At 52.5% G+C, this 15456-nt stretch overlaps 4 protein-coding genes across 4 annotated transcripts; 1 reads left to right on the forward strand and 3 right to left on the reverse strand.

Moving 5' to 3' along the window:
- Positions 1 to 1046: 1046 nt before the first annotated feature.
- Positions 1047 to 3443, reverse strand: PtrM4_043110 (DUF2828 domain containing protein; the record flags this gene model as incomplete). The annotated part of the gene is made up of 2 exons (XM_066104475.1): positions 1047 to 3167; positions 3228 to 3443. The coding sequence occupies 2 exons, from the start codon at positions 3441 to 3443 to the stop codon at positions 1047 to 1049; spliced, it is 2337 nt and encodes a 778-aa protein (XP_065959039.1).
- Positions 3444 to 4246: 803 nt separating this feature from the next.
- Positions 4247 to 5337, forward strand: PtrM4_043120 (uncharacterized protein; the record flags this gene model as incomplete). The annotated part of the gene is made up of 2 exons (XM_066104476.1): positions 4247 to 5200; positions 5257 to 5337. The coding sequence occupies 2 exons, from the start codon at positions 4247 to 4249 to the stop codon at positions 5335 to 5337; spliced, it is 1035 nt and encodes a 344-aa protein (XP_065959040.1).
- A 2036-nt stretch (positions 5338 to 7373) lies between these two features.
- Positions 7374 to 8938, reverse strand: PtrM4_043130 (RPN7, 26S proteasome regulatory complex component, contains PCI domain protein; the record flags this gene model as incomplete). Its single annotated transcript, XM_001937378.2, has 4 exons — positions 7374 to 8390; positions 8441 to 8721; positions 8774 to 8818; positions 8869 to 8938. 4 exons carry the CDS (start codon positions 8936 to 8938, stop codon positions 7374 to 7376), a joined length of 1413 nt encoding a protein of 470 aa, XP_001937413.2.
- A 1254-nt stretch (positions 8939 to 10192) lies between these two features.
- PtrM4_043140 (DUF1421 domain containing protein) lies at positions 10193 to 12433 on the reverse strand (the record flags this gene model as incomplete). Its single annotated transcript, XM_066104477.1, has 3 exons — positions 10193 to 10653; positions 10702 to 11688; positions 11977 to 12433. 3 exons carry the CDS (start codon positions 12431 to 12433, stop codon positions 10193 to 10195), a joined length of 1905 nt encoding a protein of 634 aa, XP_065959041.1.
- Between the last annotated feature and the right edge of the window lie 3023 nt (positions 12434 to 15456).

A 15456-nucleotide genomic window follows, 5' to 3' on the forward strand; every position in this document is an offset into this window, starting at 1 on the left:
GATATTCGCTCTGGAGCCCGAGCTGTTTTGCACTGCCAATTACACCAACAACGGAAAATCACAACGATATACTTCTGGACCACTCCTGAATCTTCTGCACGAGCAAATTCGCATTTCTGATAATAATGGCGCGTTTTTGGGTGTTTTCGTTGCTCTTGCCAGTGTAGTAGACTGGGTGTCGCTGTGCATCAATCAACGAAATCGCAAAAATTTCAGAGCCCAAGACCTGAGCGATACTGAATTAGTTGCATATTTTAATGCAACAACTCGATAGAGTCAGGGAGGCCAAGGAAGACATCGGAACTGCCTTGCAGTTAGCAAAACAAGAAGCTTCTGTCGTCAAGTCTGGTCTACGCAAGTCCCCTGAAGAAAAGAGTGGCTTGAGAAGCGGGTTATCAAACTGATATCTTAGTTAAAAGAGGCTTTTACAGCGGCAAACATACTTGCTGAAGCACCCAAGGTGGCCAGGAATACCATCAAGAAGAAGGCCAGCCTGGTTTCCACGCCCAGCTCAAGTCCCACTCGAAAAGACTGTCGTGGATGGCGGACCTGTTGAGACGCGCAATATGGACGTTGATGGCAAGGAGATGCTATTTGGGAAGTGTCGTAACTGTAAGGAGTGGTATAGTAGGAAGGATCATTAGTTGGTGTGTCGGGATTTCTTTACTAAGGCGGCGTTTTGCCCGTATTGCGGGAAGACTTGCAGGAATGATGGCGGGTTTCTTCATGGGCATTTGCCAGGGTGTGAGAGGCAGACTGGAGGTGCGTTGGTATGACTGGTTATTTGAGAAATGTGGAGGATGTGGCTTTGACCAGACACTCCGCCGATATGGTATATTCGGTGGACTTGTCCTATTTGTGCATGTGCTCTCATCCGAATACCGAGCGTGGAAGAACGAGAACATGTGAGGGAAGCAATGTATTTTGGTGACTACGGTGGTTTTGTAGCAGTATAAGTTACATTTGAAATGGAAGAGTGGGGTATTCTGAAATTGGAGTAGCATCACGCCATCTACACTTTGATAGACTGCACTACATCAAGCCAATTAGTCAACCACCTCCAACATGCTGTAGGCCTTGTGATCGGTCGCCTTCTTCACAATGGTAATCGGATCGATCTTCTTCTGCACCTTCCTCACCTCCATGATACCATCATCGCCTTCAACTTCCACCTCTTCCACAAACTCTTCATCCTCGAATGCGCCGCTCTCCAAGAATACCTTGAGCATACCCTGCGAGTATCCCGACACCAACGCAGTGTCCACGTCATCCATAGTCGTCGGCTTGTCCGTGCTGTCTGCAGCTAGATTCCAGAAGATGAGGCGCGGCATCTCATAGCCAGCTTCAGCGTATTTTTTCTTGATACGATCGTACGATGTTGTCCAACGGTCAGGTGTTCCTGCTTGGTCGAACTGCATATCGCTGAAGACGAAGATCTGCTTGACCATTTCTTCTTGCTTGAGTTTGTTGTTTATAGCCATGGGTAGAATGATGTCCTCAAAGACTGCGACAAAGTCTGTGTTCATGCCCCAATCGGCATTCTCCATATACCCCACCTGTTCAACAAGACCCTTCGGTGCTTTGGCCATGGAAACGTATGAAGGACTCTCCGAGAATGTTATGAAGCCGCCACCGAAGGGAGGCGCCGTCACCTCTGAGATGAGGAGTGAGAGACCTATTGCAGAATCCATTGGGCACGAACCGTCCTTGAACGTTGGACCATTCATGCTACCACTGACGTCGCACACGGCGATGCTAGACTGCAATGTACCTGATTCACGTACACGATTTACGAGCGTGTTCCACTGGCCATCGATGATATCGCCAATGATCTGAGCTTCCGTGGCTGCTTTGACTTGCGCGAAGTTAGGTTTACCAGATCCTTTAAGATTCGCGAGCCCGCATTTTATCGCTTTGCTAACCAGGGTTGACGGCATCAGAGTTGCTCCGGAAATCTTTGCTTCGCCTGAAGAGACTTTCTTGATGTATTCCGTGAAGCGCTCAAAATCTTTCTTCACAAAGAGTCCGCTGTACCGGTCCATAGCCAGAGATGGTACCCGATCATACTTGATATTCTCAAAGGTCTCGGCGGTAATATCTCGCTCTACAACACCCAAAGCCTTGCGGAGGGGTGATGCATATTGTTTGCGATAAGCCTCGCGGACATGACGAAGATAGAGCTCGCGGTTTGCAGCATCTGGACAGTATAAGGCCGGCTCTGGGTACAATATCTCCGCAATAGAAGAAAGGATGAATGTATGCTTGTCGTGAAACTCGCCGAATGTAGGTGTCCATTTGGCTGCGAGAGATAGCTTCTTCAGGTCTGATTTCTTCCCAGAATCCAATAACGCCTTGTCTGTCTTCAGTTGTTCAGCAAAGAGCCTGGCAACAGTGATGTGAAGCGCCCGGTAAAATGCATCATTCTTCATCTTGTTCTGCACTCGCTCATTTTGTTCCTGCTTCTTCTGCTGCCGGGCCGCCTTCGCACTCTTTGGGTCCCAGTTCCTCTTTCGCTTGGCTTCATAGGATTCGTCACGTTTCTGAGTAAGTAGTGAAGAAGGATCCCCATCAAATTTGAGCTGATCGTTTGCTGCAAAGACAACGAGGTTCAAGAGGTCTTTCCAATATCCGTGGGACATGCCGTACCGAACGTCATGGGCTTTGGCCGGATCAACATCCTCTGCGCCAATGATGTCATATTCTTCAACGCCGACCTTTTTCTTCTCAACCTCCCCTGCGTCAATGATGTCGAAGTCTTCAACGCCTACCGTTTTCTTCTCATTCTCTGCTGGCCCGCGCTTTTTTTCGATGACAGGCCGAACCAACCACTTCAAGTTTGCCAGAAGAGTTAGAGGGTGGTTCTCCGCAAGCCACCCAAAAGCTTTGTACGTGGCGATTCGATTGCTCTTACCCAAATGTATACTTCGCGCGTTGAAGACGATCTTCAGTGTCAGGAGCGGATCCTCAGCCCAGGCGTCTTGAAGTAAGGCTTTTAGCTTCTCCCCCGTTGTACCGTCTCCCAGATCATAGAACAGGTTGACAAAGTTGTTCTTCGCGGAGATATTGGTGACATCGGCGTTCTCCGTGAGGGTTAGGTTGTTTTCGGCAAGCTCTTCAAGCGAGCGGTGGTGAGCATAATCCTCCATGCCGGCAATGAAGGGCGCTTTCTGTGAACGAGAGTTGTCAGCTTCAGCCGAAGCTCTCCGCTTCAAGCTAATGTGACGTACAGGTTCATCCCCAGAGACGGTGGCTGAGCCGTCATCGTCAATGATGACGGTCTCCTTCTTGGGCTCTTCTGGGCTCTGACGAAGCTGCTGGTTGAGCCAAGCTTGAAAGTCGTCTTCTGGTATATGTAATGTAGCGTCTTCTGGGAGCAGGACTGGGAAGCTGGAGTTCAGTACAGTGTGGTGCGGGGTGCTGGGCAGAGTGTCCTCGGCAGCCATATTTGTTAGTGTCTTGATCTGAAGCCTAGGTGAGGGGTGGAAGTGGTGACTGTGGAGATGTAATCTGGACTTTGATAGTTGTGAAGTGCTGCTTCGACGAGGTGGGCAGCGAGAAGCTAAAGGCAAAGAAAGTGTGGAGTAAAGGGCTGGAGGGAAGGAACGACGTGCGTTCACCTGGGTGACATAAGATGCCTGGCACGCTAGTGTACAGAGGCGTATGCTACCCACACTGTCGAGTAATTTATGTCGTCGCCCAGGTGCGTTTGTGGTGGAGCAAAAGCATACATGTACGGGGCGATGCATGTTGCTGCCTAGTTTGCTCACTGCAGTTTGTTACGGATTGTGCCCTTGTGCCACAGCATGTCGACAATCTGGCGTTAAAAGGGCGCTGGGTGACAAGCACTTGGGTAGGCAGCGGCCATCACGTGCTTGCCTACATCTGTGCCGCATACGGGCAGGAGAAGAAGCGGTTCTAACCGAGTTTGTCAACATGACTGATGCATGGACGTGGTGCAGGATCGAGTCGCGTACAGCTCTTTACGAGCCTCAGGCAGCCACGGCAGGTACAGAAGCGAGCGAAAGCTTAGGAGGAAGATGCCCGCCGTAACCCCACAGCTATATACACGTCATGACACGGTTAGCAGATGAATAAAGGATAGATAAAGCTTCGTGCACGAGACCAAGGGCAAAGTCGACGTGTACATGTAGGCCAGAAGACATTGGAATGAAAAGAGGTCAAGAGGTCAAGATTGCGCTAGTTCTGCACGGCCGTCTTGTCCAAAACTCCGTATTACCGTTCAAACATGCCTCCCAGTAGTCCCCACAATCCCATGGCATCTCCCCATGTTCAAGTCACTGGTCTCCCTCATCCTGACGACTCGGCATTATGGCCTGTAGTGTCGGCACCCGCACCTCTGGCGAGGGGACGACATGCGAGGGATGCTTTGGCCAAAGTGGTACCACACACAGTGACCTCGACGTCGCATTTCCAATCCTCGTTGCAAGACTATCTTAGCAGCCCTCCAGAGGACCCCGAGCACACAGAGGCGCACTTTTCCTTCTGGATAGGCACCACCTTCACGGTGCCGCCGCCCGCCTCGACCACCTCAACCACGTCAGAATCGCAGGCGCAGGCACAGACTCAGCAAGCGTCCGAGTCCACCCCGCATCAACATGCGCATGCGCCGCCCGGCTACCAACCTGCCCACTATGGCGGTTCCGTCCAATATCAGCATCTGGCAGACGCTGCTGGCGCCCTCGCACCTGCCTTCTCAGAGTCGATCGAGCCGAACAATGGAGCAGGCCCAGGCTCCAAGGACGAGCACAAGGTCAGCTCGACCGTGTACGATGCGCTGCAGCCAACGTCAGACCCCAAGGAGAAGATGCGTAAGCAGAGAGCCATTGCAAAGTGCTGCGTCGACATGATACAGCGCATTGACGGCTACCGCTACAGCTTCCACAACTGCTGGAATAGCAGAGAAGATGACAGCTTCCGCTTCTCCTACTACTGCAACGACTCGCTGCTCAACAAGGACCGCGCCGCCAACGGCAAGGGCGCAAAGCTGGGAAAACGCGCCACTAAGCCCGTCTACGACTGCAAGGGCGTTCTGTCCATCAAGTTCTCAGCTGCCAAACAGACGCTCGACGTCATCTACAAGCATGTGCCCATACACAAGACGTACGAAGAGCGCGCCCCGCCGCCACGCAAAGACTCGAAGCGCCGAAAGTATCTTGAGGAGAATGACCCCGAGGCTCTCGTCAGGCTCGCGAGCCGATCGCGTCAGCTCAGCAGTGAGGACCCAGACACACCCAGGCCGAAGCGGAAGAAGTCGCAGCCCCCTTCGCTCCCGCTGCCAGTACCGGAACCCCCGAGACAGTCCAATACCTCACTTGAAAGCGATCTGAGAGCGCAGAGCCTTCGGTCCCTGCTGGAGCTGATACAAGTAGATACACCTGCCCAAACAGCGTCAGCTCCCCTAGAGCCTCCACCTCCACCTCCGCCTCCGCCCCCTCCTCAAAGACCCGCTTCCGCGCCTCGGCCAACACTGCATGTTGAAACCGAACTATCGCCAAACCAGCAGAGAAGACGACCCAGAACCAGCTGTGATGCCTGCAAGACGAAGAAGACAAAGGTATGTTAAGAACGGCTTTCAGGTGGAATACATCGCCAAGCAGGCAGTACCAAGCTTGAGACCTGTGACTCTGGCTACCAGCTTCAGTACTCGCTCCACAGTGGCATAATTCTCAACCTTACCAGACTAGAGCTGACTTATTCCCAGTGTGATGGTACGAGACCAATATGCCAGAAATGTCTCGAGAAGAATCGATCATGCGTCTATCCTGATCCCTCCAACGGCGATGATCAGCACCAACGTACCGAATTCTCCGACTCGATACGCCAGGCTGATCAAGCCGGGAACGATGAGGTTTCTGAGCTTGAGCAGCTAAAGAGAGAGTTGGAGGAAGCCAGAGCCAAGATACGGGAGTTTGAAACTGGAGAGCGAGCTTCGACCACTCCAGTGCAGACGCCGCAGCAAGCATACATGCAACGCCAACCGCAGCGCGTGCATATCAATACCCAATCTTTACAGCAGGCTCAGGTCCAACAGCAAGCTCGACATCATTCGCAGGCTCATGGCCCTCAGCAGCAGCAACAGGAGCAACAACAGTGCCAACCGTCAATACCAAATCACCGTCAACAACTTCAGCAGCTTAATCAGGGCCCATCACGCAGTCTCAGTAGCCCACAGCAGCAGCTGGCATACAAGCTGGGTAGTCAATCACCTAAGCAGCGTCTACAGAACAACATACCACAGCCGCAGCAGCAACAGCAACAGCAACAGCAACAGCACCAGCACCAGCAGATTGGATCTCCACAGCCCTCCTTGAGCACGCAGCAGCAGCTCCAAGCCGCCGCAGCTCAACAAATGCAAAGTACGCAGCTACAGAAGCAACAAAACTATTTCACAACAAACCACGCCAACCACTCTCCATACCGCACAATGAGCCGATCCATGCCACAAAACAATCATTCCGTCAACACCATGACAGGTCAAAACACGCTTATGACGCAAAGCCCCATATCCACACAGAACGCACAAGTCCCTCAAACGCAACAGGCTCAATCTACTTCTCAGATACATCAGGCAAGTAGTGGCATGTCGCCTACGGCTCCTTCAATGGATGCTTCGGATCCGTATGCCCGGGCTGACTTTGCTTGGCCGACTGTGGCATACTATGGGTACCAGACGACACCGCAACCACAGCAGCAGCAGCAGCAACAACAACAACAACAACAACAACAGCAACAGCAAGATCAATGGGCTACAGCACGTGGGTCAAGCGTATTTAGGTGATGCCTTGGCTACAACGTACCTTGATGGATAAGCAATGAGTGGCCAGTGTCTCAATTGCCGTTCTTGTATCATGTTCTATCTACACATATCCATCTACCTTGTTTTTACCTCTGGAAGCTGAAAGGCGCTGGCGTTTTTGTTTCCCTCTTCTCTTCTAACAGCAAGGTAAATCATATACACTAGATACCCCAGGATACATTACTTGATATATGCAATTGGTAATAAAGGGCAATTGGTCAAAAGTAGCCACGATTGTAATGATGATGCTTTTGCTTGCTTGTGCTTATCATATGCTACTTCATATTCGTGAAAGCTAAAGGCTGTATCGCCGCATGCTTGGTGCCCCATCCCAACGCCATAATGCCGCTTCATGCCCCCACCATAGTCCCATTCGGCGTATACATACTAGGCTAGCGAGAGCAAGAGTAATAACCGTCTACGTGCTTGACGCCGACATCCATGCGCCGTCCCTCGCTCCAAAACGCCTTGCAATGCTAATCACCACCCTTACCCACCTATCATCGTCTTCTTGTTCTGCATCAGAATAGCTTTCCACACACTCCTTGACTTTTTCCTAAAATCCCATTTTCGAACCCATGCTACGGAAGCTATCACCAATACCAATACCGCTGCTGATACTCGATCCTTTGTCGGTCGATTTGCTAGCCTGAATCTCCATACCCGCTGCCTGCATGTTGAGACGCATCAACCGAAGACGTAGAGTGTGGTCGTACGTCTCGGCCATTGTAAGAGCATCTGTGTGTACATCGTAGCGCGGGTTTGTAGGTGGGGAGATGAGCAGACGATCGACGAGATCTATCCGCGCATCGAGAGAGCCCTGGTTGATCATATCTTCTAGGTCCTCCTCGATGGTCCTGCCTTCTGCTGCTGGAAACTTGGAGGCCATCTCTGCAAGCGTAACACAACTGAATGGTATGAAGTACTGAACTATGCTCTTCCTTCGAATACGGCTGTAGATTATGTTCAGTACCTTTGAAAGATAGACGTCCAAGAGATAGTCATTGCGGTAGCCCTCAAGCACTTCGAGGCAGGCGCTGTATTTGGAGTTGCAGAAGAGATTGATGGCGCGTCGAATGTGTGGTTCAAGCTCAAGGAAGTTGCGGAACTCGCTGTTCGCCAGAACCCTATTCTGTAGTTCACTGCGGTCCATGAATGCGAGTGCACATAGGCCGCCGTATACCGCTATGTCGTTGCCCGAGATGACCTCTTTTTGCCATTTGATGCCTCCTGCCGATTCCACGGTCAGATATGCCGCCGGGGTACCAATGAAGGACGACGCAGCTTCACGGTAACTTCCAGTAGCCATCTGACACAGTCCAGTGCAAGCTGTTATGATGGGCTCCAGCTTTGCCTTCTCCTCGTTTTTGAGTTGTGTGGCATCCGACTTGGCCAGGTTTGCCAGTACATTTGTCCATGACTTTTGCGCAATGGTAACGTATACGAGACGGAGCGTCATATCGGAGAGATGTTTGGGCGACGTGCAATGTTCGCGCATCTTCATGTAGGCCTTCTGCGCGTTAGGGAAGTCACCGGTGTCGTAGTAGAAATGGCCGAGATCCTCGTTGCCCATCTACAAATCGTCAGCATAAAGTCCGAAGTCTCATATACCTCGCGGCTTACCCGTATGCTCTCTTTGATTAGGTTGTTCTTATACGACTTTAATTCGTGCTCCAGTCTGTCATGCTCCTCGCGCACTTCCCGAGACTTTTTCTCGGCCCATGCCGTGTCTATATGGGCGGCAGGGTCCTTGGGTGCTATGTTGCTAAGTTCATCGGCGAGGGTCGTGTAGAGGTCAACATTCTTGCCCCTCTTTGCCTCTGCAATAGCAAGGCGATAGGCGTCTACGGCGAGGTATGTCGAGTGGGCGCCTATGTGGTGGAGACGGTCGATCCGAGTATAGCCTGAGTTGATCAGCTGAGAATCGAATACGCCATGTCAGACATGAAGACGTACCAGAGTAATTTGCAATATAAGACTCCAGGTCGAACTTGGGCGGGTCTACACAAGTTAGCGTACATATACATGTGGAGAACGGCATCATCTCAAACCTTTGACAATGATTTCGCCCTTTGTCTTTTGTTGCAGAAAGAATGGCGACTGTTCGATATTAGACGCCATGACGAATGTTGTAGCGTGTCGTGTGTTGTGTTTGCGCGTTGGTACGGAGCGTCGATGGAGCTGCTAGCTGCCTAGGTCATTGATGCGGGGCGCTCGCGCTACGCCGCTACCTAGCCATGACTAAGCACATACTTTCCCGCCTTCCCACTCCGCCCACACGCGCTGTCACGGGGAAGAGCTAGAAGGCCATTTGTGCTCTACCTGTATGTTTCAGCCGTTCATATGTTATTTAATAAGAATAGTCGCTTTGTTTCCAGCGACACCGCTTGTGTGTGCAGATATCCCAATCATGCGTCTGATGCCTTAGAGCCGCACCGACGGATATGCTGAATGGGTCTTCATCTTGGTGTAAGAGTATCTTGACCAGCTCTGCGCGTCTACCATGCAACCCTAGGGCTCTACAAAAGATCGTGAAAGAAGTTATTAAATTACATCCCATTTGCGAAGCCTCAGTTCAGCTTTCTTGTCAGTTCCTCACCATCCCGTGCCGTCACTTTCTTCTTCATTTTGCTCTCCAGCCTCTCCTCTTCATCATCCACGCTGTTCCAACTACAATTACGCAGCTAGCTAGCCCTCCTTTCAAGGCTACCTTGCCGCTATCACGGCATAAGCGGGTCTCTTCTCCGCGGCCCGAGCCCCATGATCTGGGGCAGCCATATCTCACTCACCGTCAGCTGTGGCTGGCCCACAGCACGGATATCGCCCTGGCTAAACAGACCCTCGGGAAAAAAGAGGATTCAGCTTACGGAACTTTTGGAAGCCGAGAATCTATGGGACCATAGACTGGGGAGATCTGCGACGCAGGTCCGAGGCGTGGGCGCATCGTCAATGGACATACATGGGGATACGGGGACTACCGGTAAAGCTACTTGTACAACCACCACCAACGAAGCTGCTTCCAACTGGTTTCAAATCGTATGCATAGAGGTAGGCAGATATGGTAGCAATAAGATTGGATAACCAATAGATTCTTTAATCATTACATCTTCGCGGCCAGCACGTCCAGATATAAAACCTGCCTTCCCGCTCGTCAAGTGTCCAAGTGCCCCCTAGGCTGGAACAAACCTAGTGGTATCGATCGAAGAGAAACAAGAATGCAAAAAACTACAAACTTGATAGTACAACAAAGAAGTCATTGTCGTCGTTGATCATCAGCATCTCTGTGTACGGGTCATCCGTGTGACCTTTTGTTTCACCCCATGCATATGCTATGCCGATCGTGTCGCTCAAAACGCTCGCAGAAAACGCAAATGCTCAATTCATGCCCCCAAACCAGTTGGCATTACTCACTTGTGCGGTAACAGCGCAAGCCACTCTCTCGGGCATCAAAGGCCCCTTCTCTTCAATGGTAGCGTTGTGCATGGCCTCTGCGCGATTGATTGTTTGGACGTCCAGATCGGTCACATAGGATTTGCCATCTGACATCTTCAAGCGCACTTCGTACTCCTGGTCGAGCATCAGATCGTCTTTCCATAGTCTGCGCGGTCCATCGTAGACACAAAGTACGCGCTTCTTCATCTTCATCTTGTCGGCAGCACAGCCCCAAGATACGGGGTAGTTCTTGCGCTTTTTGCGACCAGAGCTGACAATGGCTACGCCGCCTTTGGAGAAGGTGAGACCAGTCCGGGGACCGGGTTTGGTGACACGCGAGGAAGAGTAGTGTTGCTGCTGGTTTGCATTGTTACCACCCCCGACGTGCTGCATCGAGCCGACACCTCGGGGATGTGTTAGTTGTCAATGCGACTTTGTCGACTTGATGCCACCTTTGCCCGAGCGGGCGCGACGACTGCCGTAGGTTGCGTCGCCATGGTCGTCATTGTCAATCTCCTCGTCTTCAAACTCCTCGTCTTCATCTTCATCGTAGTTGGGGACATTGTACTCAATGCTCTTGGAAAGGCCATTGCGGTCAAGAGTTTCAGTGACGTCCTTGTCCTCTGCGACAGATGTCAGGAGGCGTTGGTTGATAGCCTCGCTGGGGTCGGTTTGTTGCACGACGCGTAGCACACAGTCGTCCAAGTGCTCGTAGAACTCTTGTGCATTCGCAAAGGTGACTGAGCAAGTGGAGCAAGTTCCAGCAACGTTGGGCTGTGCGTTTCCGAGAACCTTGCGGTTCGATGGGCTCCTCTTACGGCTGTTGGGGGGATTCTGTTCGACCCCGTGAACGGTGGTGAGATGCCTCTTGAAGACATCAGCGCGGTTGAATGACTTTTCAGCCGCGGAGCCACTGCCTGGACAGAAACCGCAAACCATGGTGCCCTTGTAATGTGTAAGGGTGTGTCGGTTCTTGTCGTATTTCCGTGCGAAGCCTTTGACGTGGTACTCGCACGTCGCGATAGGGCACTTCTCTGGCCTCTCGTTCTGGTGTGTGAGCATGTGAGCCTTTAGGTCCTTGAAGACACGTCCACACTCTGGCAGAGGGCACATGCCCTTCTCGCGTGTCTCATCATCCACTTCATAGCTGCTACCGCTCTTGCGGCTTGTGCCTGAGTGTTGCGAGTGAAGAGAGTTGACTGAGCTTCGCCGTTGGCCTTGGGGATAAGGCCGGTATTGCTGGGTGTGGAGGTAGGGGCTAGCGCTACCCTTCTTGTGTCTCGTTGATCCTCGTTGACTATATGAGGAGATGTTTGAGAGAGCGGGGGAAGGAGGTTGCTCGATGACCGGGAAGTAGGGAGATGGCGTTGTCCTGATTTCAGGATAGGGGCTAGGTGGGGCGAATGCGAATGGCTGGATCAGATTAGGATCTGCTTGCACTGTGTTAGTGTCTGTCGTCTTGGGCTCTAGAGGCAACCGACAAGACTGAGACGACTGGAAGGGCTGCAGAGGTGAAGTAAACGAGAGAGAAACGGTGGAGTGGACTCCTCCTGTGTGAAGCTTCTTTGAGGAAAGAGAGTTCCGTTGCTCGCTGGATGTTGGAGCAGGCCGAGTAGCCGAAGCTGGGGTTTTGGGCACCTTGAAAACATGTGTCTTACGAATCGGCGATATGGGAGATTTGACTAAAGGAAAAGATGTGACTGGTGTCGAAGAAATTGTTGACTTACCCACATAGGACTTTTCGGTTGCCATGTTTGTGTACTCATAACCAGGAACGTGTCCTAGTGGCATGGGGTTCCATGACTCATTGAACTGTGGCACAATCGCCGGTGAGCCCATGGCAGATGAAGATACGGAAGCACCGGACTCGGAAGAGGCTTCGAGAACAGGGGGCATCTCGTGGAAGGAATGGGAAATAGAGTGAGGCGATCCAGCTGGGGTGTGGTATTGATATGGGCGAACACCTTGCACAATGGCATCGTAATGGTATTGTAGATCTTGAGGCCTCGGGATCTCTGTGAGGGGGGCCATTGGGTCGTAGGAGGCACTGAAAGCATGCTCCATGCCATATGCTGAAGACATGAAGGGGTGGCTGTGGTGGAACTCCATGTGGTGTTCGTGAGTGTTTGAGTAGAGCTCAAAGTCCTGAGGCATGCTTGCTGGGTATTGTGCGTACTCAGCCATGGTGAAGAGGGTGGTGGAGAAGAGTAATACAAGTTCAAAGAGCTATAAGTTTGTTCTATTTCGGAAGCCTATTTCCACAAACAGAGTCAGCATAAGCACTGAACAAGTGCGATCTGATGGTCGATGTCTGGTTGGCAGGGCGAGGGGGCAGATTACAAGGGACGGGCAGGGGGTGGTTTACCTTCTCGGAGACGCTGCCGATCAGATGCTAGAGTTGGCGTATAGGTCGGCGACGAGTAGATATCGTCGAGACGAGTGCAGATCGGTTGCTGGTTCGGGACAGAGGGCGTGACGGTGAGTAGACCTTGTCTGTGGAGCACTTGACAAGGCTGGCTGAAACGAAGGACAAGTCAGAGGCGGCAAGGACGTTTGTCCTGAAAGGCAATCCACAGCTTCGGGAGAGGAGCAGATGGAGCAGTGATGGTGTTGATCATGGGCCTGGAACTGGAGGACGAAGCTTCGGGGGCGAAGTTGGTTTATACACAAGGCCATGGCCCCCAGCGGGAAACAGTGCACGAAGCCACAGGACGGCATGCCAGACGCCAGACCCCTGTCGGGAGGGTCCTGCCCTACGAGCGCTCGGGCCTCTCTGGCATGGGGGAACGGTCAGGCCACGCTAGGAAAAAATAAAAGAAGGCAGAGATACCGGCGGCCGTCACTTCACGTCCCCGCCTTGATCGCGCGCCCCGACCGCTTCACGGTAGGACTAGTGCACTCGGACTCGCGGTGTGGCCGACCCCTGCGTGCGCGAGTCGACGCCCCAACAGAGCAAGGCATGCCGAAAGTGACGAGGGAGAGGCGGCCGCCAGCGAGTAGGCGTGCAGAGCGTGCAAGTGTCCAAACTGCATCTGGCGACGACGGGCGCATTAGGTATAGGCTGCAAAACATGCGCACGCTTGATCACCGCTTCGGTCGGGGAGCCATGGCAGCCATAGAGTCCTGCCATTCCACACGTCTGGTGTGCATCTCGCTTTCGCAAACTTTTAGCTCGCTATGGTCGATCCGCAATGCGAGCCTTGTGGCTGGTGAGAGGCTGTGCATGTCGATGACGTATCATTGGACTGACGGCCGTCTGTTGCTAATTTTACCGTGCCGCATGACCATTGCCTGCAAACAGACCTGTAAGCGAGCTCCTTGCGTCGTGCGTGGGCGCAGCAATCTTTTCTGTTTTGCAATACCAAGCATTCCACTGCGCTGACCTCACCGCGTTTCTCGCTCTTTCCAATTCTCCTCCCCACTAACAACCACCAGCCCATATTGCGGTGCGCCATACTAGACTGTCACCGCCGTCTGGACGAGCTGCCCACAAGGCTGCAGCAACATGGCGTGATGTCGACTCTCATGATTAATCACGGCCCGCATGTGACAGCACTTGTGCTTTGTTTGGTCGCGAGTATACACCACTCATCCATGCGCCGCTCCAAACAAGACGACCCAGTGGTGGGGTGCTTGGGCTGCTAGGAGCAATGGTACCCGCCCGCGCCCTCACAGGCCGGCGCGCCATGGTGCACAGGCCTGCCCAGTGTCTTGACCAAAGGCTCCCGAATGCTAGTCATCATACTACACGGACCCCATGTTCCGCACTATGCTCTCATGCAGAATCGGGGCAGTCAGCGTGACATCTTCTTTCGCGTGGTCCCTGGAATCTCATGACCCGGTGTCATGGTTAAGGTTGTCGAGGGCGTGAACCGCACACTGTCTGGGAACGAGCTCGCCTATCACCTTGTCCTGGCCAAGAATACCAGTCTGCAGTACGACTTGCGCATGAGTATTGAGTGTGCTACCGTACCATGCACCTCGACGATGCCATGTAACACTTCTGTTCCACCTGGGCGAGGGGCCCGTCTTACGCCATCACTCCATCGAAAAGACTTCATCACCTCATCTTCGACTCACCTCAGGGGCCCAAGATGAAGAGGCGCAACAAAGACATCTCTGCCTAGTCCTAGTGCATGCCAGAGGCCGCTCGGTTTGGCGTCAATCAGTCATAAAGCTGATTGTGACATGTGCGGGGGTGAGCCCAACTTTGCTTTCCAAGGTTGGCACCGCTTCCCCGATTCACACTATTTTAGTCGCACACAATCCATCTCTTCTTATCGCTGCCTAGACGGAAGCGAAACCGTCCCTGGCTACAGTACGTGCTTTGTCCAGCGTAGCATATGGCTGGACCATGTTGATAAAATTCTTCACTTGTGAGATGTGAGGCCACCGACAATCTTGGTATTGCAACCGCCAGCAGCTCTGCCAAGGACCGTGGGGTCATCTAGTTTCTCGTACGCAATCAATACTGTTATGCAACCACCCTATCGCCTTGCTGCGTTTGACGGCGTCGGCACTGCAATCAAGTGACTGCAGGTGCAAAACATAATGTTTCAGTAAGATGACCGCACGCCGCCACACAATCCCATGTTAGCCATGATATAGGCCGTATATAGCGCCAGTTGTGTAGGGCCAACGGTACGGGCACGGGGGAAAACAACCCAAATGTCCAAAACTTGCTTGGGACGCATCGAAGATGAAAGATGAAAACCTGCACCGCCACACATCTTTTGCCGTGGTCTAGACCCTTCTGCGACTGCGCATCGACCCTGCGTAGTCGCGGATGTGGGTGGACGGGACAGAGCGAGAAGAAGGGCCGACAACAGATAAGCTATACCGTCAAAACCCTGTTGCGCAACGATCCTGGTCGACCATCTGCATCTGTGTTGCACACTCGAGTTTGGAACAAAGTTGATGACTGCAGTCATCCTCTCTAGTATGCAACACATGTTTCATTCCGCCTCGACGTGTTGCAGCTTCGGAGATTCAATTGGTCTTGGAGCAGGCTACTACGCTGACAACCGTTGAGGCTTTGCTGAGTTGGTTGACATAGGAGTAAGCGCGGGCTTTCTTTCCGCCGCTCCATGAAGCTCGAAACATCCGATCGCCGCCCCCATGCGCCAGTACTTTGATCGAGGCTTCGATCTAGCAGCACATCTTCGAGACGCCTACTGCAATGTAGTCTTGAGCAACTGGGCCAACAT

Source organism: Pyrenophora tritici-repentis, chromosome 10, assembly GCF_003171515.1.
Source record: "Pyrenophora tritici-repentis strain M4 chromosome 10, whole genome shotgun sequence".
Lineage (NCBI taxonomy): Eukaryota > Fungi > Ascomycota > Dothideomycetes > Pleosporales > Pleosporaceae > Pyrenophora > Pyrenophora tritici-repentis.